The sequence below is a fragment of the Centruroides sculpturatus genome, unplaced genomic scaffold (assembly GCF_000671375.1).
Source record: "Centruroides sculpturatus isolate CEXI.00-Female unplaced genomic scaffold, Cexi_2.0 scaffold571, whole genome shotgun sequence".
Classification (NCBI taxonomy): domain Eukaryota; kingdom Metazoa; phylum Arthropoda; class Arachnida; order Scorpiones; family Buthidae; genus Centruroides; species Centruroides sculpturatus.
In genome coordinates, this window is record NW_019385013.1 from 222,603 (window position 1) to 247,839 (window position 25,237).

Genomic DNA, 25,237 nt, shown 5'->3' on the forward strand with positions numbered 1-25,237 from the left:
TATATTTTCTATATATATATATATTAATACTTAGCTTAAAATTGTCATGACACACTTTTCCATCACAAAAGAAAGAAAAAAACAGTAATAGAAACAGTTATATGGGGAATCAACAAAATATTTTAACAAGTGGACAAAGTCCTATAGTTACATTATAATTTTATAATTTGTTCCAAATGATAATTTGAAAACATTAGTATTATTTTAGAATAAAATTAAGATAGTTTATGAGTATGTTAGAAGTGGAGTGATGACATCATATCAGAAGAAAGAACAAAACATTTTTGTTATAGATAAAAAATAATAAAATACAAAATTATTTGTAAAATGGGGTCTATTTCTGTAAGTAAAAGTAAACATACATTAATATGAATGTATTTTACATTTTAATTTAACATTAGTCACCTGCACATTTTTAAAATTTAACAATAAATATATAGTTATAAATAACATTGTATTTTGATTTTAAAATGCATTTTAAAAATCTAATGATATAAATTTTATATTTTTATGACAGAAGTGGCCAGATGAAGCTTTAGAGCTTGTTGCAATTCGTTCATTTAAAAATTTAGAGGTATCTCCAAAATTAAAATTTAATATTACAGAAGTATGTAAAGATTTTCATAAAAGTGCTGAAGAACTATCTATTAGGTGAGCAAAAGAAAATTTTTATGACAGAAGTGGCCAGATGAAGCTTTAGAGCTTGTTGCAATTCGTTCATTTAAAAATTTAGAGGTATCTCCAAAATTAAAATTTAATATTACAGAAGTATGTAAAGATTTTCATAAAAGTGCTGAAGAACTATCTATTAGGTGAGCAAAAGAAAATTTTAATGCAAATTTTGTATAAATGAAAATTAAGGGATTGTAAGAAATCAGCTTTCAGGGTGAATCAGTTAATTCCGTGTCAGTGATGATCTAGGGTTCATTTGTATGTGGGTGGTGGTGGCGGAGACAAAGATGACAAGTGTCTAACAAAAACCATTTATTTTAACATAAGAGTAACTTACACTATGAACAAAATGGTTTGCTTTAAAACAATCGGCTGTTCAGACATCCTGGGCATTGATGTTGTTTTCTTGATTTTTGATCAAAAGTGGCCTCAGGGCAGTGGCATTGACAAGTCCATATTGCAAGTGGGGCGGTTCCATCGGTTGGCATTGGTGACACAGTCTAAGTCTGAAGTGGCACGGGTTATGAGTTGGGTACAATAGACAAAAACTGCTTTTTTTTGCATTGACACATGGCATATTGGTTATTTGGAACATTAACTAACTGAGTGCAATGACTTACCAAGTGCAACGTGTCCTTGATTGTCAGGGATTATATGAATATCCATTTTTTCTTTTGTCCATTCTGATTGGTCATTTTCCCTCAATCATGGTTTTCAAGTGGCTGGTCCCTCATTACTAAGTATACCTAGAGCACCTAGAGCACGAGAAAGGTCAAAATTGAAGCTGAATTCATTCTATCACTGATCAAAGGATAATTTTCCTTCTATGATTTATGATTTCTGTGTCACAGTTTGTTATAAACAAAAGATGTTGGACTACAACCATTTTTTCTAACCTTTTTAAAACAATTACATTTTTTCTTTAAATCAGCTGTTATTCTGCACTTTTCATGACAGTTTGGATCTGTCTGGGACCTCACAGGATTTAAAGATATTAATAATAATTAAGTAAAGTAGAAATTATTTCAATCATTTTTTTAAATCATTATTTCTTAATGATTAAAAAAGAAAGAAATAATTATGAATAATTTACATACACTTGTTTTAATGAAAGATGAACATGGATTGTATTAGAATGCACAGATTGTAAGTGTTATTTCTGTTGTCACAAATGTTGTTAGGATTTCTTTGAATACTATTTTTTGTTGAAAAACAGCTAATTTTGTTTTAAATGTACTGCAAAAAAACTTCAGTTGTAGATCATTGTCTCATGATGATATACAAGAATAGAGAAGGATTCAAACAGAATTAGAAGACAATTTGAAAAAATTCCTGTAAAGAATATTCTTTCTATAAAGATTATAACAATAATACTTTCTTCTCAGAAAGATGCATTAGTGATTTGCAGTCAAACTTTAAATAAATATATGTTTATTGTTTTTTATGCAAATAATTTTATAAATCTGTATAAAGAACTTGCTTTAGTAGATTAGTTGTACTTCATACAAAAACAGGAATAGATAATAACATTTGAATTTGTTGCCTGAATTTACTTTAGAATACAATTATTTCAGTTAAAAATTACAATTTGCTTGAAATATACAAATATGCAATAAACATCTACAACAATTCTGTTATCAAATTATTTATCCAAAAAAAATTTTTTGTGTGTTTATATGTTTTATGTGTATCTTTATTATCCTACTGTTTTTGGGTTCATGCAATTTTTAGGTTGGTTAATAGTCAACAACAACAAAAAGTAACATATTTAATGAATGCTTGCTTTTTGTGAATATTTTTCAATTAACATTATTTAACAGATTATCTTTTTGCATGAATTATAATACAGTGACCTCTCAGTTATACAACTCTAAAGGGACCAATGAAAAAAGTTGTGTAAGTGAGAGAGTTGTACAAAAGAGAAATTCACTAATTTGAATGGAAAATGTTAAAAATATAACTGTAATCTTTTCAATATTGATTACCACAGTTAAAAGCATTATTTCTTTTAAATTCAAAATACAAAGTTAAATCTGGCAACGTTGCTACCTATGTCACCCCAAAATTAATGTCCATAACCAAGTTTTGCAGCAAAAGTGGGTATGTGGAGCTGAAGTACAGTACTGTATTTTTATGTTAAATTCTCAATGGGGCAGAAACTGGAAGTACATACGTTGATTTTGGAAATATTGTTGATTACAGCCGAACCCCCATAACACGGTAGATATGTTCCAGTTTTTATGAATCCATTTTCTATGAGTCCAGCCAATCATAGCTCGGCACGTATGCAGTTTATGGACTATGGCTGTTTGAAAGGTTTCTTCCATAAAATTAATTGATTCTAGACTAATTCGACTCAACATTTCCAAAATATGTATAATTTTTTGGGAATAATCCACATAAACTATGGTATAAACAAAAAATTGTAGGATTACCTACCGAGTGTGCACCGTTCGACTACGCCATTGCTTAAGCTTGTTTTCGTTGTGGAGCATGTCATCAAATGGTGCTTGCATGCTTCCTGATAAATTATTTTTTTGTGAAAAATTCGCTGAACTTTGGAGACATCATTAATATAAATATAATTTTTATGGACGTTAAATAATAAATGGTTTTTAGTAGGTCCGCTGCTCGTTTAAACTCAACGGTTTGTGTAATATCCACTATTGATCTAGATTTGACTAATCCTGTCGCGACGCGAGTCAACGATGACATTTTACCAAATTATAGGAGGTTTTTTTAGCATGTTTGTATGAATACTGTCGCAATTATTTCACCATAATTTAGGAATCTGAACTATAGGAACCCGTGTTATAGGGGGGTCGACTGATAGTTAAATAGAATACATGTCAAGGAAGGTCATTTTATCAAAATTTGAAAAATATGCATGTAAATAATCATGACCTGACACAAAATTCATACCAAAGTTGTTAGTTAATACATACCTGGCAGCAGCTTTAGGGAAATTCAACAATAGTCTGGATGTACAGTACATGACAATGTTCACTAAAGGGTTTTAATGTTACCACTTGTTTTATCTAAACATATAGCCTGCAGCCACTCTCTTTCTAAAAGCAGATATTACGTCCAGTATAATAATTCTCTGTGCTTTTTTTATCTTCCTGGTTACCGGTTTGACCTGTGGCAAAATGACCCCACTCTGCTCATGTGATTGACAATCGCTATGGTAAAATGAGGGAAACATACATAGTCTGAAACAGTTGTAGGGGTGTAGAACAGAGTTGTTTAACAGAGTCATTCAAATGAGAGATTTTAGATGATATCAACCATAGGCTTCATCCAGGATCAATGAAAAACATCTCATAACTGAGAATTGCTTAAATGAGAGCTGTATAAGTGAGATGTCACTATATATTTTTGATTTTTATTTTTATTAAAATATATTTTTTTATTTATTATTAGACAGTATTGTAAATTAATATTAAATGAATATTTTTCAGTTTGTATTTTCAATTTTGTTTCATATTCTATTTCTTTAAAAATATATTTTGTGTTCTAATAAATAGGTATATGAATGAAATGGGGAGATATTGCTATGTTACACCATCATCTTATTTGAATTTGATTGCATTGTTTAAAAGTTTATTAGACGAAAGACAAATAGACATTGCAAGTACAAGAGATCGCTATAAAGGAGGGCTAGAAAAACTTGATTTTGCTTCTCAACAAATCAGTCAAATGCAAATTGCTTTAGAGGAATTAAAACCACAACTAGTAATATCAGCAGAAAATACTGAAAAGATGTTAGCTGTAAGTAATATATAATTTTTTAAACATCATAATATTACAATACTTTTATAATTTATTATTTTTGCCATTTATTTGCATAATATAAAACAAATTATTAACAACAAACTATTGATGATAAAAGAAAGAGTTAAAGCTAAATGTATACATTGTGTAACTAGATATTCACTATATACTTAGTTAATATTTATAATTAACATGACAGTAATGAATATTTTGATTGCTTGATAAGTAGATCTTGTTATTTGGAGATTTTTTGGTAATCTCATATTTTAGATAACATATATCTCTTAGAAACTATAATAATTATAGAATTTTTAATATATTTAATTCTACTTTTAAGTTAAAATATGATAAAATTAACTTCACAAATAATAAACTGAAACTGCATACAAGTGAAATATCTTTCTTGTGAAACAAAAAAACAAAGTTTTCAGTTTAAAATATCCAAAATAATGATATTTCTCATAATTACTTTAAACAATTATTTAATATTGTATGGTATCAAATGTAGAATAAAAAATACCAAAAAAATATTTTAATTCTTTTCATTTGTCATAAAACTTGCGGCATTTTCTTCTTTACACTATAAAGACCAGTGGTTGACTTGCAAATATAGTTTATATTTTTGAAAAAGTTTAACATATTGAATCATTCATGTAAGATTTTTTTGATGTATCTAAAAGCATGTTTAAAAATTATGATCTTTTTAATTTTAATACTCTTATTATTGCTTTTAAAATGTTATTCTATTTTTAATTTGTATTCATTTATCTGTTATTCTGTTTTCATTTTGAGCTAGGAATAATAAAGATTTTAACCAATTGATTTTGTATGTAGAAAGATTTTATGTAATCTTGATATATTTTGTATTATATGTATATATAAGATTATATTGTAATGTTTGTTGCAAAATGTACGTAGATCAACAAATGAAAGATGTAACAACAACTAAGCAACAGTATGGTCAAACAAAGTATTTTACTCAGCATATATAAACAGGTTTTTTTGTATTCTAACTCTGCAGTAAATTCTTTTGACAAGGTGTCAAACAATAATCCAGTGTACAATGACAAATATACCATTCACAACAAGTATACAGTAATTGAAAACTATAACTAATACTTATGTGCTAACTTAAAATTAAAAGAAAAAAAAAATGGTAGAAAAAAGAAGATAGCATAGAATAAGGAGTGAAATATCTGGGGTTTTGCTGGACTTCATGATTTTGGAGTGGGATACTACGTTGAACTTTTTCTGAAAAGTCTCTCGTCATTGTCTTTGCTGATTTCTTCCTGGCACCTTGTTACTACACCTTTTCTTTTTATCATAACCACGATAAAATTCCAGTTCTCAAACTCTCTCAAATTCTTCAGTCGTTGCCATTCATGACCTGGAGCACCACACCCAAAGTCTGTCCACCACAAGGTCTTTCTCCTCTTTCCCCAGCCTCAGGGCCTCATTCTTCTCTTTGTTCTCAGTGATTCCCAGAATTGGTAATCCCACCCAAGGGAAAAGAGTTATAAAGGAAAGTTTTAAAAAGAAGAAGAAACAAAGAACAAAGAGAACTAAAACTAACTTAAATTAATATTTACAATAAATATGGCATACGGTCACAATATATTCATATCATTCTTAATCAGCTCTATGTATACAGGGTGACAACAATGTAAAATATATATATTTCAAAGATTTGGATTGAATACAAAAATAACAATGAATACTTATATAAGAAACAGTGTTAACAATTGTTACTCAATTTCCATAAGCCTTGATACATAGAAAATGCTTTATAAAATTGTTACAGATGGCTTGCACCTTCACAACAGATATTTTGATTTCATACACTGATTAGGGAAGCCTGCAGGGAATTTAAGTTTTAGTAGGAATATTTTTCTGGTGAAGAGATATGAAAGTCTGATGCTTTTATATTAAAAACAGCATATTTAAATTTTACGTTTATATTATTCAAATATTTCCTGTGAAAATAAAAATAAAAAACCCAGGACAAATGTTTTAGTTAACAATTACAAAATTGAAGAATTTTTTTACTGTTAGATCAGATTACTTTTAATTTTAAGTGGTGTGTTCTGTTCAGTTTTATGTTTCTTCAGTTGTTTTGTTTATTGAAGATGGGAAACTTAAACGTTTGTATTAATTGTATGAATGTAATAATCTAATCATAGCATTTGTGATGATTTGCATGAAAGTAGCTAGATGTATAACTTATACATCTTCAATAAATGTTTCTTCAAAGATATAATTAAACTATATATTAAAAGCAATATTCTATTGCTTGCATTTTTATTTGGTAACAATTTTCTGTTTCAGCATATCTCACATTTGTAATCCTTATTTATGTATATTAATTTTGGATTATTTGAACTTTTAGACAATTGAGAAAGAATCTTCTGCAGTTGCACAGACAAGAGAAATTGTTAGCAATGAAGAAACCACAGCTAACAATCAAGCTATTGCTGCACAAAATTTGAAGGATGAATGTGAATCAGATTTGAAAGAAGCTATCCCAGCTCTTGAAGCTGCTCTTGCTGCTTTGGATACAGTTAAAGTAAATATACAATATTAATTTCTGTTATTCAATTTTCTCAGTGTATTTTTGTTAAATTTTTTTATAGTGAAAATTATAACAGAAGTACAAGTTGGTATGAAATAATTTCTATATTGCTTTATAACAATGAATAAAATTACTTTTCTGTAATTATAAATTGCATAATGATATTTTTGAATATATCTTTCTGCTTGATTTTATCTATAGCATCATCTTTTTTTCAAATAAGAATAAAAAAATAGAATGATGATTTTCTGATTTATTAGAAAATTTCAGCTTTTATAATCATAAACATTATAATTATAATTATGGTAATATTGTAATATTTCAATAAATCAGTATTTTCAGTTGTTTATAAAATCGTACTTCCTCATGTTCTTATCAGCATAGAGGTATGAAGGAGTACATGTAGAGAGTTGATATTTGGCACAGAGTATTAGGTGCCCAAATCATTTGAGCATAAAAAATCCAGACTCGTAGGTAGTCAGGGGACCGAGAATCGAGTCAAAATAAAATCCAAAATGGCAACCCTCTTCTACAAACAGGCAAAACAGCCACCTCACCCCACCGAAGTCAGGTAGGGGAGAGTACCACCTGCAGTCATTCTAAGAAGTGAACTCTGACCTTAGGACTGAGAGTGCCTGCGTGTGACCTTTGTCCTTTGACCTCACTTTGCTCCTAAACTCTAACGAGGAGAGACATCTTTTTACTATCTTTCGATTTGACAGCCATGCCGATCTTGGATTTATATTATATATCAACGCTGTTGTAAATATCACTCTGCTGATACAAATTAAGTAAATTATCAGTTTTTTTAGTAAATTTTTAATGACGAACAAAAAACACAGAACATGTGGTTGAGGTCAACATGGACATTAGGGACAAGGTAGGAGAGACATTTTTTCACTTCACATTAATTGACCTTTCAAGTCGACAGCCGTGCGATCTTGGATTTATATTATATATCGACACTATTGTAAATATCACGCTGCCGATACAAATTAAGTAAATTATCAGTTTCTTAGTAAATTTTTACTGACAGAACATTCACCGAAAATGGCTCTTGGATGATCTCATGGTCAAGGCAGGCGAAGTTATAACTATCATACCCAAAAGCAGCGATATCAAAGAAGATAGGAGAATGAGACCTGCCTTGAGCATCAAAGTGATTCCGTCTCCGAGACATAGTCTTGTCCCAAATGCGGTTTTGCCGTTTTACTTGTTAAATTTTCTTTCGTTCTATGTGCACTAAGAAGGCTTTTTCTTCATCATGGATCTGATTAACTTATAATTATGTATGATCAGGGTTTGTGAGAGGAAAGGAGTGCTGGGTACTTTTTTTAGGCCCAGAGAAAACTTAGAAGTTCATAGTTATTCCTACCTCTATAAAATTAATGCTATTTTTATTAACAGAAAATAAAATTTTTAAGACTGCTTTTTATTAAAAGTGAAATAGTTTATGCATTTCATTTGTTCAAAAAATTAAAGACTAAAGACATATAAGCTTTTGATAGCTCTGTATATGATTTATTGTTTGAGCACTATATCAGCATAAATGATTTAAACTGATATAGTGATGATATAGATGCATAACAGCTGAAATTGTTACAATTAGTACATTAGCAGTAAATCACATACATTTATTTCATATTATCCTTTCATTTTATTATTGAATAAATATGCTAGATTACAATTATGCATGCTAATTTGTTTAAAAATGAACAGTTGTATAAATATATTTATATTGAATATATATATAAAGTATAATCAAATGAAATGTATAAATTTGAGGAATAAACTTGGCAATGCCATTAGCCAACCATATTTGTTACTTTTGTCTATTGCATCATAAGAAACACTGCTAGGGTATTCCAATAAATGTTGATATTTAACTATGATACTTGTTTGGAGAGCGAGAGCTTCAGTTTGTTTTTATCTCCTTGGTTATTGTCTGCTTGGACAGTTTAGAGTGCAGTACTTGAAAAAGATTTTTAAGTGAATGTAAACTGTTGTGTATTCTCATCTAAGAAGTTAGCAAACACTTAAATCTTAAATTTATTTACTACAGACTTTAAGAAAAATATTTTAATGTCTAAATAAATAAATAAATAAATATACTTATCATTATTGTGACAAATATGATGAGTGAGTCATGTTCATTGACTTGGCATTTTCAAATCTTCTCAATAAATACTTCATTTGATCTCTTAGTATAAGTTGATAACTGAATCTAAATTACACTCTAAATTTTAGTCTTTTTTTTTATTTATTTCAGGTCAATGTAGTCAAAATTTCATTAACATAAACATTCATCTAACTGGAAATTAAATTGAATATTACGTTATTTAGAAAAATGAAGTCAGTAATAAGTAAAGATAGGTCTTAAAAATGTGTAATCTTTTGAATTAACAGTATTCATTTAAAAGAAACAGATTAATTTGAATATTTTATAAATCAAAATAAATGTCTTTTCTGTAACAGTTAATACATAACAGATGTCAAAAGCAAAATTAATCTAATAAAAGTAAATTTTTTAATTTAATAGTATTGATAACATTCTGTTTAAATTGAATAAATGTAATAATTGAAATTATAATTGGAATTATAAAATATTTTAATTTTAATTAATTATTTTTAGCCAGCTGATATTAGTTTGTTGAAGTCGATGAAAAATCCACCCATAGCAGTAAAATTAGTTATGGCTGCTGTTTGTGTAATGAAAAATATCAAACCTGTTAAAATAAATGATCCTAGACAAGTTGGTAAAAAGGTAATAATTTTTTAAAGATTTTAATCAAATAAAAATTCTTTAAAATTATATAATTTTTCAATTTTTTTAATATAAATAAAAATTATCAAACTGAAATATTTTTAATCAAGTACATTTGTTATCTTAAGATCCATTGTTATTGATTCTATAATGTTATGGCTTGACCTGACTTACTTTTGCTTATGTATTGACCTGTTTCTGAGCAGAAAGAAAGCAAGAATTTTGGGAAGGCAAAAAGGGGATAAAAGAGATGTCTCGCATAACACTTTACTCCTATTTCCCTGTGGAAAGACAAAAAGAACAAAGGATAGGACCGCACACACCGGAAGAGACCCACCCCCTCGAAACCGACACCCGATCCTAGAGAATAATATACACTCCGTCCGGGGAATTCTTTCAGTTGACCTGAAGAAGAGCGATTGGAACGCTCGAAAACGTTTGTCAGGATATTTTAACATATACGCACAGAGCACCGGTCACAGGTTCCGTAGTGTGACGTCAAAGGATAGGACTTTCTCTTTGTAAAAATTCACCAAAATCAATCTACAGACTTGAACCTGTGTCTTATCAAATGTTATCTTAATTCTATATTTAAAATTTTTAAAATTAAAACATCAGTAAATAATTGAAAATCTATAGACTGATCTTGATTTCAAACATAAAGACATAAGTTAACAATTACAGATGATTTTGTAGAGAAATTAGGTTTAGTTGTTCTCTAATGATGAATTTAGTTTCCTGAAAGTGCTAGAGAAATATCACTTAATTTAAATCTGTGAATTCCAATAAAGCAGAAGCCTTTGGTGGTCAAAATCCAACTTTTTGCATCACTTTGCAACACTCTCCTTCTCTGGGTTGTATTTTATTATTTTCTTTATAAACATTATTAGTTTTATTATATATTAATTAAATAATTGTAAATTATAAAAAAATTTAACAAAGAATTATTGATGATAAGACAAAAGAATAAGCAATTTAAAATAATAGAAGAAAATTAATACCATAATTATAAAATTAAAAAAAAAAAAATAGATAAATGACAATTAATCACCTGCATGGATATTGTGTATATTTGTGAGACATCAAGTATTGAACTCTAACAATTTCAGCGGTTAAAACATTTGACTATTTTGATAGTTTGGATGTTTTTTATGCATTTGAAATTCACCTTCAATTAACAACATCGTTTAACTTTTCTGTAAAATGTCTGCTTATACTCAAGCATTTCATGTCAGTGAATCAGTGAGCCAATGAAGCTTTATAACATTAGTTATAGAAACAGATGTTTTCAAAAAAGAAATTTTGTTTAAATTTACATTTTATATTTTAATTAAATGTTTAAATGTTTCATGTTTAATGTTTCTTATAGTAATTATATTATAACAAGAACAATTTTAGTATTTTCCTAACTTTTTTGATAGCTTATATTTTACTAATATAAATAGACTATTTTAAAGAAATTATATATCATAGCTCTATAAAATAAATATAATTAAATAAACATTTAAAATAATAATGTGATAAAATAATTAACTTTTTTCTCTCAAAGATACTTGATTATTGGGGACCTTCAATGAAAGCTTTAAGTGATTTAAATTTTTTCAAGAATCTGAAGACATATGATAAAGATAACATTCCAGTAAGTTAATGTTAAAAAACTTAATGAAAATTTAAAACATTTATACTTGTACTTTCTGAATTAAAGTTGTATTAAATTTATATGATATATATTCATGTTCATATCTTTTATTTAATGATAACATACTCTACTTATCATGTTTTCACTTATAAATATTTGTTCTTAATGTACATAATTATCATGAGAAGAAAGGGATTGTGTCCTTTAATTTTTCTATTGATGATTAATAGAACACAAGCCAAAACAAAATAAGCACTTTTACATAAAACCCACCGTTAATAGAGAAAAATTGAGATTACAGTGATTGGCATATGAGCACAGATTCCGGTTATGGAGACAGAGTACTAATTAGTTCCACAGTCTTCAATGGAGTAACATGTAACAATTAATTACCAATACTGTAGCTAGCTAATCTTTGTAGCAGTTGAGGACCAAATTTTAGGGTAAACACATCCTAGATTGAGATCCAGAGCAAACATTTCCTGACAAGAGAAATGAAAAATTCTATGGCCATAGATACAATAAATCCAGTGCTGGATTGTGGATTGTTTAGTAATAAAAAATCAGGACTTCTAGAAAAGTATGTAGGGAAGGAAGCTTGGCCACATTACTCCATGCTGGTGGTGAGATGAGACGGTGGGTCTGATGATGGGAGAAAATTGATCTATAATAAAATAATATGTTTGAAAACTTGGTTTATATTTTTATATTTTTACCTTAAGTTTTGAGTCAGTGGGAAATTTTTTCCAGTTCAGTCCACAGGTGAGCTTATTAACTCTTTCCGTTAAGACATACAGTGATTGCATTGTCTAAGAGAGCTTTCACCATTACACTTCTTCCTTGAAAATATAGTAGCTCTTACCACATCTATACAGGGGCAAAAAACAGTTGCATCAATGTCCTCAGAATCACTCCAAAGAGAGAGCTCTTCAAAGGTCCTGTCTTAAAATTTATGACATGATCAATGTGTAGTCCTAATACAGTGACAGCTTTTAGGCCAAACTTTTGAAATCTCCCATATTTCAGTTTGCCAACCAATAATGTGGCTTAATACAGAAAAAAAGCCTAAAAATAAGGGATTAGATATGACAAAGTAATTGAATGGGATGAATTTGAATATCAAATTCTTTGTACTATTTTGAATAAGCCATAAATTATATAATTCATAGTATAAATTATTTATTTTGTAGAAAATTTTAAAATATATAATTTTATAAAAGTAATTTCATGTAAATTATTTTTATAAAATTATCATGTAGCTATAAATTATTATTTTTAATATAGTAATATCAAAATAAAAACTAAAGCTTTGTTTTAATTAAAATTTATGTAATTTGAAATATAAGTTATTTTTAATATATTTTGTTTTTTAAAAGTCTGATGTAATGACAAGAATAAGGAAAGAATATATAGGAGCTCCTGAATTTAAACCAAAAATAGTTGCTAGAGCATCACCTGCAGCAGAAGGTCTTTGCAAATGGGTCTTAGCAATGGAGTTATATGATAGAGTTGCAAAAGTATATATATTTTTATTAAAACCATATTTTTGAAAAGTAAAGAAATTGTTGTTATTATTTTATTTATGTTTTGTTTTTTTATATTTAATGTATTATAAATTACAATTTACCAGATGATCAAACAAAAAAAAAAACGATTATTTGCAAAGTGTAGGCTTGTGATGTTATGAGCTTGCCATATTTATTACTGCCTTGCTGCTACACATTATGAGAAATACTTAAATATATATATATATATATATTTAATTTAATATATAACATTTTTAACTCTAAATATATAAATATTTGTGCACAACTCTTACTTTATAAGACTAAAATTTTATTTTACTTTCTCTCTGTTATATATAACAGAGAGAAAGTATGGCAATTGGTAAAAAAAATGACGCCTCCTAAGATTTTTATATTTTCGGACTCAGAATCTTGAAACATTGAGAAATTCAAAACAATTCAGGGGTTTAATAAAAATACGTTAGCTGGGACATAAATATACTTTAAAAAAATTCACAAAAGAATTATTCTTTGGACATAACTGTATAAGTGTCTTTCATTTGTTGTCCCTTCATACGCCATTAAGATTAACAATTTTACTGACAAAGATGACCTATCTTTATAGAAGCTACCATTCCCCACCTCAATGTGTAAAACATTAAAAAAAATTTTCCCTGGAATGGCTTGCAGGTTTAAAAGAATATAATACATTTAATAAAAATATATTAGCCAAGACATAAATAATTATATTTTAATTAAATGTATTATATTTTTAAAATGTGCAAGCTGCCACCAGAGGGAATTTTATTAATGTTTTACATATCTAGGTGGGGAATAGTAGCCTCTAAAGATAGGTCATCTCCGCCAGTGAAATTGTTAATCTTAATGACATACGAAGGGACAACAGATGAAGGACACTTATACAGTTATGTCCAAAGAAGAATTTCTATTGTGGATTTTTTTAAATTCAGGATATTTTTTTCCTGTATGTATGGATGTTAGTATAGGTGTGTGTGTCTGTGTTTGGGGCACGATTTTGTTCACCCTTTTGTGAAGGTTAATAACTTCTTTTCTTTTTGTTGAAATTTATGAAATTTTGCAGAAAGGATTTTGTATTAGGATGATTGATGCTATTAATTTTGGTAGTTAAATTAAAGGTTGAGGGAATGGAAGATAAATAGATAAATAGTAATCCTGTGTCATATCTGAAGTAGGGCTAGACTTAATGATGATTTTACTCATTATTAGCATTTACAGTTTTTTTATAAAACATATCCCTACTCTCAAAATTAAGCTTTTTGCCATTTCATAATAATTAAAAATATAAAAGTTTTTAATAAAATATCTTAACAGATGGCACTCCACACACACAGTTTTAAACATTGTCAGGAAAGTTATGCACCTTGTTGCTGGATTTTTTACAACTGTGTGAACAGAATCATAACATAATCCTGTTTCTTGAGGTGTAAATGCCGTAAAGATTTTGTAATGTTTACTTCTAAGTGTGTCTGAAGATCTTGAAGTCTTTCTCGAGATAATTTTTGTTACATACAGACTCAATGGACTGTTTCTTATTTAAAAAGTAAAATAACTGTAGTAGGCCTAAATGACTTAAGATATTATCATATAAACTATTGCTTTAATTTTTGGTAACATTTCTTTAACTTTCCACAGTACTAACTGTTCTATAACATAAGATATTTCCAGTTATCACAACACTTATGACCTAACAATAATAAGCTAACATCACATCTGAGAATCTGTAAGGTGTGATGAGTTATTCAGGTGCCACTGATTCTCATCATCACTAAGCCTACTCTTCACTTCCTCATCTTTTTATTTGTTCATCTAGTGATTTAAAAATTTAAAATGGTTATACCTGTTAATTTTAACACTTAAGTTATTCTCTTTTTTCAATAGTCTACAAACTTAAGAAATGTAAATCTGTGTAGTAATAATAATTTTGTTTTCTGTTTTAACCATGCAGTTTGTAGCTCCTAAACGAGAAAAACTTAAAGAAGCTGAAAGGTCTTTAAATGATACGCTTGAAATATTAAAACAGAAACATTCTGAATTAAAACAAGTTGAGAAAAAGCTAGAAAAACTTCAAGCTGAACTTGAAGATATGACAAATCAGAAAACAGCTTTAGAATCAGAAGTTGAAAGATGTTCCAATCAATTAATGAGAGCCAAGAAGATGATTAGTGGATTGGGTGGAGAACGTGAAAGGTAAAGTTGAGATTGTATCAATTATATTGGCATATAACCATACACTACTAACTATAAAACTGTAATTTTCAGAAAATAGGATTTAAAAATAAAACATTATTTTTGATGGGAAACCTTTAATTGCCCATGAAAAATATGCTATTTTATAGAACTCTGGAATTTTTCATTTCTACTTACTGTCCCAAATAGAACATATTGAATATAACAGGAATACTATGTTACAGAGAAAACTGCAAAATTTAGATTTATTCACATATAGTTCTTCATCCACAATAATTATAATTTACTTCAAATTGACATTATTGTATAAGTTTTCAAATAATGGGAAATTTTCATTTTAAAATTAATGAATAACTGTAGAACCATTAGAATAATTACCATACTCTGAATATTAGAAGAAAAGGTAAAAAAATTTGATATTTTTTTTTTTTTTATATATTCAGTAATGTTAGTGACTAGTTACATTTGTTTTGAACATATAGTTTTATATTAATAATTAAATTATTTTGGTTATTGCTTAAACTTCATCATTGATCTTTAAATTGTTTCATAAGATGAACCAGAATCTTTATTTTTAACTCTAACAATTCCTTGTAAAACAAATTAGAAGATTATAAAAATTATTAGGATAAGCAACTTCATGTGCACTTTATCATCTTAATTGTCACATGATTAATAATTATCTGCCTATTGATTATCACATCAGTATTAATGCAAAAAATTAAATATTATCAATAATAAATCTTCTATTTTAAAGTGGAATTTTTTATGAATTATATTTAACAAACACACCTTTACATACATTTCCAGCACTTTTTTATACTTGTAATGAACCTTTTTGGCTTGATTTACAAGCTTTCTTCAGATTAGAACCCATTTCAATTAGAAAGAGTTATACTGTGTTCGAAAATGGAATGAGCCAAAGTTTCTTTGAGGTTACAGTATTCAAATTTCTTATGATGTAACTTGAGATTTATAAATTTAAATAAAATTATTCATTGAAAGGTAAAATAACCTATAATAAATATTAAGCACATGGAGGTGATTATTAAAAAAGTATTGATTTAAGCACATTTAGATAAAAATGCTTGTCCAGCTTGCAATATGCTGAAGCTTTCTCTGTTGTTAGTGCAAAGCCCTTGACTTGCTGCTTTATAGATATTGATGGTGATGTCGTTTTGAACACCATATAGTGTTCAAAATGACAAAAATAAGTGAATTTATTCAATTTTTAGTTGATCAATTGAATAAATTTAAAATGAAGGTTGCCTAGTGTTCATGTATTTACACTTTATGGTGTTGAAAATGACAAAAATAATCATTTACATGGTTTCAAGAATGTAAAGAAAAGGTTTCACTTATTCTTAATTTTTGTATATCAAATATTTATTTTAATAATTTTCCATCTTTCTAACATGGGGACACACTGTGCTTGCTTACATACTGAGCTAAGGCAGTGTTTTAACTTTCTTTATGGATGTCATATTTATACTTTTTTATTCTGGCCTCGGTCGATCTGTTAGTTGAGCCTATATAAGTTAGGCATCTGCTGAATCTAGAATCTTCTAGAGGTATGGTGTACACTCCAGGGGCTCTTTTCTCATTTATTTGATCTTTTCCATTGGTTAAAAATCTGAATATAGTTGGATTTCTTTTATGTTATATCTATTTGTATGTCTTTTGCTATGCTAGAATAAACTTTGCATAATCTGGAGTCAAATTCAACTGTTACAAATTTGAAATCAGATTTTTATTGTTCTGATTTCTTATCTGACTTGTATTTTAAATTTCTAGCCAATTCAGTGATTAGTTTATTACAGTAGCCATGTTTTATTGCTAGCTTTTTAATAGATTAAATCTCTTGCCATGCATCTTTTCTAGCAAAAACAATGTGTGTAAGCTATTTGTATCAATAAAAGCACTTTAAAATCTAATGTAGTAATTTTAATATAATTATTTACATTTTGAATAAAAACTATTTTATCAAACTTGATAAAATGGTGATTCACTATAAATATTGTTTTTACAAATTAATATTAAGGCTAGTGCATTAATAAAAGTTAATAACTTTATTTATACACAAAATAAAACTTGCTTTGCTTATATAAATAGGTAAAAATATACAATAATGTCCATGAAAATTGCATCGTTTATGATATACAGTGTCCCATAAGTCTATATCCATAGGAGTTATGTTGATCTTTGTTTATTCCTTTACAGAACAGAAATTGCTGAAGAGTTTAATGTGAGATAAACCGCGGGTCAGGGATCAATCTCCCACTGACCACTTACTCAGCAACAGGTTGATAAAACCCGATCTCGGTGTCGTTGGATGGCTAGGAGGGCAGTTCGAGTGGGGAGGGAGGTGAGCAAGTTGGTAGGCATCCTTAAATGACAGGAAACAGGTTTAAAACTAAACAAGCATTTATTATATACTCAACTAAGCACTACAAGAGGTTAAAAGCGGTTATCTCTACTATTTACATAAATTTGAGCACGAATTTTCGAGTTTGAGAGAGAGCGCTTACAAATCCTATATACCCCAAAATACCTGTCGGTGGCAGGGCGAATTGGCGAACGTTCAGGGTGTGGTGTCTTCCGTGTCTTCTATTCGAGGTCCTCTCTCTATAGATGGATCGGGTCCGCTGAAATGGAGGCTCGGGAGTTTTGGTGACACTATTACTAAGTACAACTTCCTATGACGAATCACCCTGAGGTTACAGAGATTCGAGCTTTTATACTTTTTCGTGCGAGAGCTGACACGTCATCGATTCTTGTTGACGATGACGGTGCATTTTTCACACCTAACTGTAAACTTCCTCAGCGAGTTGTGATACAATCGGTGAAATCCAATCTAGTACAAAATCTTCGGGTTTTTTCCGAAGTTAATTAACAAGAAAATTTAAATTTTTAAAAGACCCGCAAAAATCCGTGGGCTCACATCAACAAGTTTCATCATCCAGACTTTTCATCAATCATACATAGCAATCTGGATGCAGCTTGTTAAACTTTGGAAACTTCTCACTTACTGTGGGTCCTCACAATTTACATTTATTATATTTTTTTATTACAGAAATGTAATGCAAAAATAAAGTAAGGTATGCAGCTCTCTCTCTTCATAATGTGTATTGTGTCCTGGGGCATCAAAATTTATTTTGCACATATACACTGAAATACCATGGCATAGCTCTGAAAATAAATTGTTAAAATTAAAGCAAATCTAATAAAAAGCTCTTTATTATGTATAATATAAAATGTGCTACATTTCTTTCTTTTTCATTTTTCATTGTTGTAATAAAAATTAAGAAAAAAATTGTATTATTATTTTTCTATCAGGTGGGGATTGGAAGTTGAACGTCTCACTATTGCTTTTGAAAATTTACCTGGTGATGTTCTTCTAGCATCAGCTGTAATTGCCTATTTAGGAGTTTATACTGCAAGTTTTCGTAAAGAATGCATTAAGAATTGGATTTCTTTTTGCTTGGTAATTTTGATTTTTAATAAAAAATTATTTATATTTATAAAATCTGCTTTTATAATATAAAACTAATACTGTCACCATTTCTTTATCAGCTGAAAACTTTTGAAATTATTTTGAGAGAGAGGGAAAAAATTTAAACATTGCAGTAAAATAATACCATAAAACTTTTTGATCATAATTAACAATCTTGAAATATTCAAACTTATAATTTAAGAAATTATTTTCTCTTTACTCTTTACAATTCAGTTTATTGCTGATGATCTAAGACTAATAATATTCTGGAATTTCTATTTCTAAATTCTAGAATTTCAGTTTAAAATTCCATTTTAATAAATAAAACCAATGTAGTGCTTTCATTCACTTACATCTAAAAGCATCTAATATTACTTCCACTAGTATATTTTTACTACACTCAACAAGAAAATTATTAATGCAATTTAAAATACTTTCAACAATCACAGCACAATTAATGCAAATCTGACCACCTCAAGTTTCCAAACTACAATATATTTGTTGAAATTTTATCCTTCTTTATTGAATTCCAGGTTTTCAAAAGACACTTCTGTAGTAAAACACAAAAATAGATATAATTTAGTATGTGCTACTGGAACATTTGTCAAAATAAATTTAATAGTTAATAAAACTTTATTATTTCTAAAACTTCTTATGCATATACATTTTGTGCAGGCAGTTAAGTCAAGTTCATTACAAACTAAGATAGATAAAAGTCAAAAGAATATAATTATCTAAAATGCTTTTTAAATTTCATCATTAATGATTAAAAACTTTGGGAAATTACATATTTTTTGCACTTCTGACAGTGAGCTAAAAGGCCCAAAACGTCATGATTTGAAGATATTTGTTTAGTCTCCAACAAAGCAAAAAAGTATCAATGTAAACTTGTTAGTATAAATAAATCTGTACAGTTTTTGATTATTCTATATTTTTTCTTGAAAATTTGTTTATTTTTATTTCTTTGAGTGTCATTAAAGTTATTAATAATTAAGATTATCATTTGCAACAAATGATAAGCTGTAATTGATTCATCTGTCATCAATAGAGCATCTGTATCATTACATAGTTTGATTTGACTGATTATCTTTAATAATTTTTCCTGAAAAATCTATTCTTAAATTTTAAACTGAAATCTATTTTAAATTATCAGATGGTTATTGTTATCAGTTTAAGCAGAACACAAAGAGATTACTAGGGTCTGGAATCATGTTTCATGTTTTTTTTGCTGATATGTACAAAAGTCAAAATTCAATATTTGACATCTTTGTCAATAACTTAAATATGGAGGAATATGTAACATAAAATTATGCTAATTTTATGTTACATATTCCTCCATATTTTTCATTATTCCTGGCATCTTATCGGAATTAGGATGACTGATTTAAAGATATTAACTGTTGGACAGATTTAAAAAGTTAGTCAAACTGTAATTGGTAATTTAAGTATTTCTTCATATTTGATTTTTTAATAGTTTAACAATTATTATGCATTTATTTATTTAGGCGTAAGTTTATTCAAAATCTTTCATATTTAATAAATTTAAATATAGCAGCTGCCATACTTCCCATATATGGTTCAGAGAATTTTCAGACATGTTTTACTACAAATGAAGAAATAATTTTCTGTGTTTCTTACTAAAAAAGTACATACATTGAACATACATACTATTGTTTATCTATTGGTGGAAGTTTAAATTTAAATAATAAATTATTGATAAAACCAATAATCTGATTATTTGTTGGCTTATGCAATTTTTAATTAAACATTTTATGTATTTATTTAAACATTGGTTCAATAAATTTTATTAAAATTTATTTGTATTTATTTATGTGTTTATTAAAATTTATTGGTTCAATAAATTTTATTAAAATTTATTGAATCAATTGTTGTTTTTTCATCATTATTAATTTAAATTATTTCTCTTTTTGTGTTTCTTTTTGGGTTGCAATTTTAAAAATTGTAGACCTATAAATTTCCATTATCATCCATCTGTAATTCCTTAATCTCAAGAATGGATTTATATAGATGAAATCCAAGACTAGGTGTGGAAACCTTAGAGGCATGAGGCCCTGCTTAACTATATATAAATCTTTGATGTAACTGGAAGTCATGTTATTTCAATTAAAACTTTTTCTCTGAAAGCAGTTAATAGATGTACAGCATGACTCTATTGTTAAAGGAAAAGCATGATGTACAGGGGCAAGCCTATACTAACTTGAAGTGGAGAGCATATATTTTAAGTTAAATAAATTAAAAATGTGATTAAAAATTGCAGTCCGGCATTGTGATGATGTCACAAGAAATAATTGCTTGTTCCTTTTTTTAATGAATATATTTCAGTAGTTGATTACTAACAAGTTAACTTTTTCATAAATACTTTATACACAATTATTATAATTAAAGCAATATAGCAGAACAGCAGTTCATGAGCAAAACCTGACTCATCATCGGAGTCACCAAACTATTTTGACAAATGTCAGTCAAGTTAGCTACTTAGAATTATAGAATTTTTCATATCTGAATACAGGATAATGGAAATGTGAAGATTTATTTATAGAAAATAGTAGTAGTCAAGTGTTTTCTTGAGAGAACTTTCTTAAAAATAAAGAACAAAATAAAATTATTTTTGAAGTTTTTAGTTGTGTTATGGAACATCAGAATGAGAAACAAAATATGGAACATATGGTAACCTCCTCTGAATATATAAATTACTTCCAACTATGAATTCACAAAAACCATTGTATTATTACATATTTTATGATTTTCATTACATATTTACATACATATTTCAAGGATTTTTGTAACATGTAAATCCAGGGCCTAGTGGTTACATCAAAAGGCATCTACTGTAGATTATTAGGCATTACTATACTGAAATTTCAAGAGATATTGTAAATAATAGTTGCAGTTTATATATTTTAAACATAAAAAATTTAATCAGAAAAGATTTGACATAAGTATTCTTGCATATATTCATAATGTATAAGCAAATTTTTGTATACCTGTTAAGAACAACATATTTTAGTTAATTTATAATTTGCCTTGTTAGTTTTATTTATTATTAATATTAAATCATTATAGAATAATGAAAATAAAATATATTTTTATAGTTCATCATTTTTATTTAACAGAAATATGAAATTCCATGTTCAACAGAATTTTTTCTGAACAAAACTTTAGGAAATCCTTTAACAATTCAGAATTGGGAAATAGCTGGACTTCCACATGATAATTTTTCTATTGACAATGCAGTAATTGTTGATAAAACTAATCAATGGTTTGTATAATGTTACTGTGTTTTATTTTCAATTGATTCATATTTTTTAAAACAAAATAACAGTTACACAGTGCAATTATGGTCATGCTAGCAAGTTAGACTGTAAAACTACATTCCTGTTAACTAGAAAACTCTTCTGAAATATTACTTGAATACAAATTATGAGTGAAAACAAAAAAAATTGTTACTCTTGCATTAATTGCAAGCAAGCAGCCACTGAACAAATGATATGTCTATGTCATTGTGATTATTCAAAATGGCAGTAAATACAAATTATATTTTTGGAATCTATACCAGGGGTGGCCAACCTTTTTAGCAGGCGGGCCAAACTTTAGAAATAATATTTCCTGCCGGGCCACTCACTCACCTAATATTTTTTTTTGTTAATTAAAGTAAACAAGCAAGCGTGCTACAACTTCAACCACATCGTTGCTTTTCAGTAGCTGAGATCGTGGTCAAACACTTGCCTGGTTTAATGTAAAAAAACACAAAAAATAGGTATATTTATTTTTTTGAAGAAAATAAAACATAACCGAGAATCAAACATATTTATTAGACAATTTAAAAATATTTAAAAGTGAGACATATTTGTTTTACAGAACTAAGTGCATCAAAATTGATCTCGACTGATGTCGCTACACGCAAACAGTTTTCCAAATGAACATCAGTAATTCGTGTTCTGACTTGTGATTTGATGTACATGTACTTCATGAGACTAAAAAGTTGTTCACATGCATAAGTGTTTCCACATAGCGAAACCATCGATAGGGCATGTTTGTAAAACGCAGGATATTTATCCTTGTCCAAATACGTTTCATAGAACTCTTCCAAACCTTCTTAACTCTTCTAATGTTCATTTGGTGATATGAACAATAAAGTTAACATTTATGTTCATTTGACCTAGCTCCGCGGGCCGCAACACGACCCTTGGCGGGCCGCATGCGGCCACCCCTGATCTAGACTAATAACTAATATTTACTAATATAGACCTATTAATATATAAATATATATAATAATATGATTAGCTGATACACATAGTATACATCAGTTAATGTTAATAAAATTGCAGCATACCTCAGCTTTTTGGATACAAAGTGTCCAGGAAGTTGTATCAGCCTATTTTTTTGTTTTATAAAAGAGATATCAAGACATATGCCAGAATATACCTTATACTTCACTTGTTTAGAAAATCAGTATGAAGGTAATCATAATCACAGCAGAGTCTCATATGGCACCAAGTTGTAGAGATAATCTGATGTGAGAAGAGAAATTGCTCCTATTATTGCATTCTTCATTTTTCTGTTATCTAACTTAGTAGTCCTTTTGAATGGCTTTGGCTTTCCTTTTCATGAAGTCCCACAAGATGTTATATGGTACTGTTGACATCAGACAACACCTTATGGAACTAAATGGGACTGTGATGTTCCGTTAGAGGGCAATGTATTATTGCGAACAGGAAACAAATAAAACGAGTAAGAATACTAAAGATTTTTATTCTCAAACACAGGTTCTTTAAAATGATTCCAACTTACAGCCTATTGGGTTCGATATCCATAAGATAATCGTCTACACTAACAATTTTCTGTGGTGGCAACCGACATGTGACAACAGAAACAAAACACGTGGGGGCAACTTATAACTAAAACTTAACCTACTTACAAACTAAGGAAGGAGAAATAAAATATAGATAAGGGTAGGAGTAGAATAAAAGGGAAAATACCCGGGATTTTTCTCTACCACGTGGTCTCGGATGATTCATCGTCTTGAATCTTTGAATGGCTCCAGACCTTAATTTCTTTCCTTTTATGAACGTCTACGTTTTCTGGGGTTGTCTTGTGGTCTTCCTGCTTGTTGTTACTTGAATCTGGGGAGACTCGATGTCTTAGCAACAGTCCGACGTTACTCTATAATTCAGCTGTCTCTTACAAGGTTCTGACACCTCTGATCTCTCTCTAGGCGATCAAGGTGTGATCCTCCTTCGGCCTTCTTTCGCAAGGTTTTTTTCTCACTCCTTGCTCGACTCCTCGGTCAGGACTGCATCCGTTTCTCCGTCCTCTCCCAACTCAGTCCCAGTTTCTTCTCTTCTTCTTCCACTTTCTCTCTCCCCAGGGGCTTGTTGTTCCTTTTGTCTCTTGACATTGATTCACAGAATCGGTGATGTCACCCGAGGGAATAGGGATTAAGGGAGAAAGTTCTAGAACAGATAAGACAAAAGAACAAAGGAAATACTGAGCCTAGCTAAATTTAAAAAATATATATATATATAAACTATGGCCGACGGCCACAGGACATCAGCTTTTGCTATCTATGAGTGGGAGAGATCTGCAACATCTGTGGAAAAATATGTTACAGGATGACATAAGGTAAGGCATGCCTTTATGTCTGATTGCATTGCCAAATGTATCCACACAAAAGTCCTATACAGTACTAAAGGTTGCATTAAATTGTATCTTTGTTTCATGGACATTTTGCTATAATATTGTAATCAGTTATTACCACCATTATCATTATGTTTGCACTAATAAAGTTTATTCAGTTCCAATGCCTCCTCCTTGGTGTACAACTTCTTTTTAATGAGTGTATTTAATTTTACAAAATTTAATGTATTCCAAAGCATTTAAACTTTACTCAAAACACCGTTTAATTTTAAAGTTTAATTTTTTAGACCAACTGCTGGATGACTGAAGTGGTTAAGGTGTCAGACTACCATTATAAGATACCTCAGATTGAATCTGGGCAAACCATCTGAGGAATTTTTTATGAGAGGCATCATGGATATGTCAGACCTTGTCCCTCATCATCAAGCCATCCCATTATGGATGTGATTAAACCTATAATTTGTATGGAAAAAAAGGCCCTCTTAGTGCAGGCAGGACAGAAGGAGCCAAAAATGAAAAAAAAAATAATAATAATAATAATAATGTATATTAGACCTAAATTTATATAATTAAACTCTATTATTTTAAAAATGATAATATATGTATATAAATAAAAATATTTTGTATTAAATGCTTGAAATTACTGTTTTAGGTCACTCTTAATTGATCCTCAAGGACAAGCTCAAAATTGGATTAAAAATATGGAAAAAATAAGAAAACTTGAAATAGTAAAGTTTACCGATAAGAATTTATTCCAGTCTTTAGAAACATGTATTCAGTTTGGAATTCCTGTATTAATAGAAAATGCCACTGAAGAAATAGATTTTTCTTTTTATTCACTGTTACAAAAACAAACATTTACTCAAGGTAAATTTTTAATCTTTGATTAATTTTATATTTAATGAAATATACAGTTTGTTAAATAATATATATA

At 28.7% G+C, this 25,237-nt stretch overlaps 1 protein-coding gene across 1 annotated transcript in view; it reads left to right on the forward strand.

The window, feature by feature from the left end:
- LOC111633416 (dynein heavy chain 12, axonemal-like) overlaps nucleotides 1–25,237 on the forward strand; it is a 172,523-nt gene that overhangs the window by 99,193 nt on the left and 48,093 nt on the right. Inside the window, exons 37-47 of the mRNA XM_023377981.1 lie at nucleotides 518–574; nucleotides 679–812; nucleotides 4,200–4,443; nucleotides 6,833–7,009; nucleotides 9,648–9,779; nucleotides 11,329–11,418; nucleotides 12,795–12,935; nucleotides 14,911–15,152; nucleotides 18,489–18,636; nucleotides 21,780–21,925; nucleotides 24,956–25,170. Of these exons, the coding sequence (XP_023233749.1) occupies nucleotides 518–574; nucleotides 679–812; nucleotides 4,200–4,443; nucleotides 6,833–7,009; nucleotides 9,648–9,779; nucleotides 11,329–11,418; nucleotides 12,795–12,935; nucleotides 14,911–15,152; nucleotides 18,489–18,636; nucleotides 21,780–21,925; nucleotides 24,956–25,170 (1,726 nt within the window). The remainder of the gene's footprint in view (nucleotides 1–517; nucleotides 575–678; nucleotides 813–4,199; nucleotides 4,444–6,832; nucleotides 7,010–9,647; nucleotides 9,780–11,328; nucleotides 11,419–12,794; nucleotides 12,936–14,910; nucleotides 15,153–18,488; nucleotides 18,637–21,779; nucleotides 21,926–24,955; nucleotides 25,171–25,237) is intronic.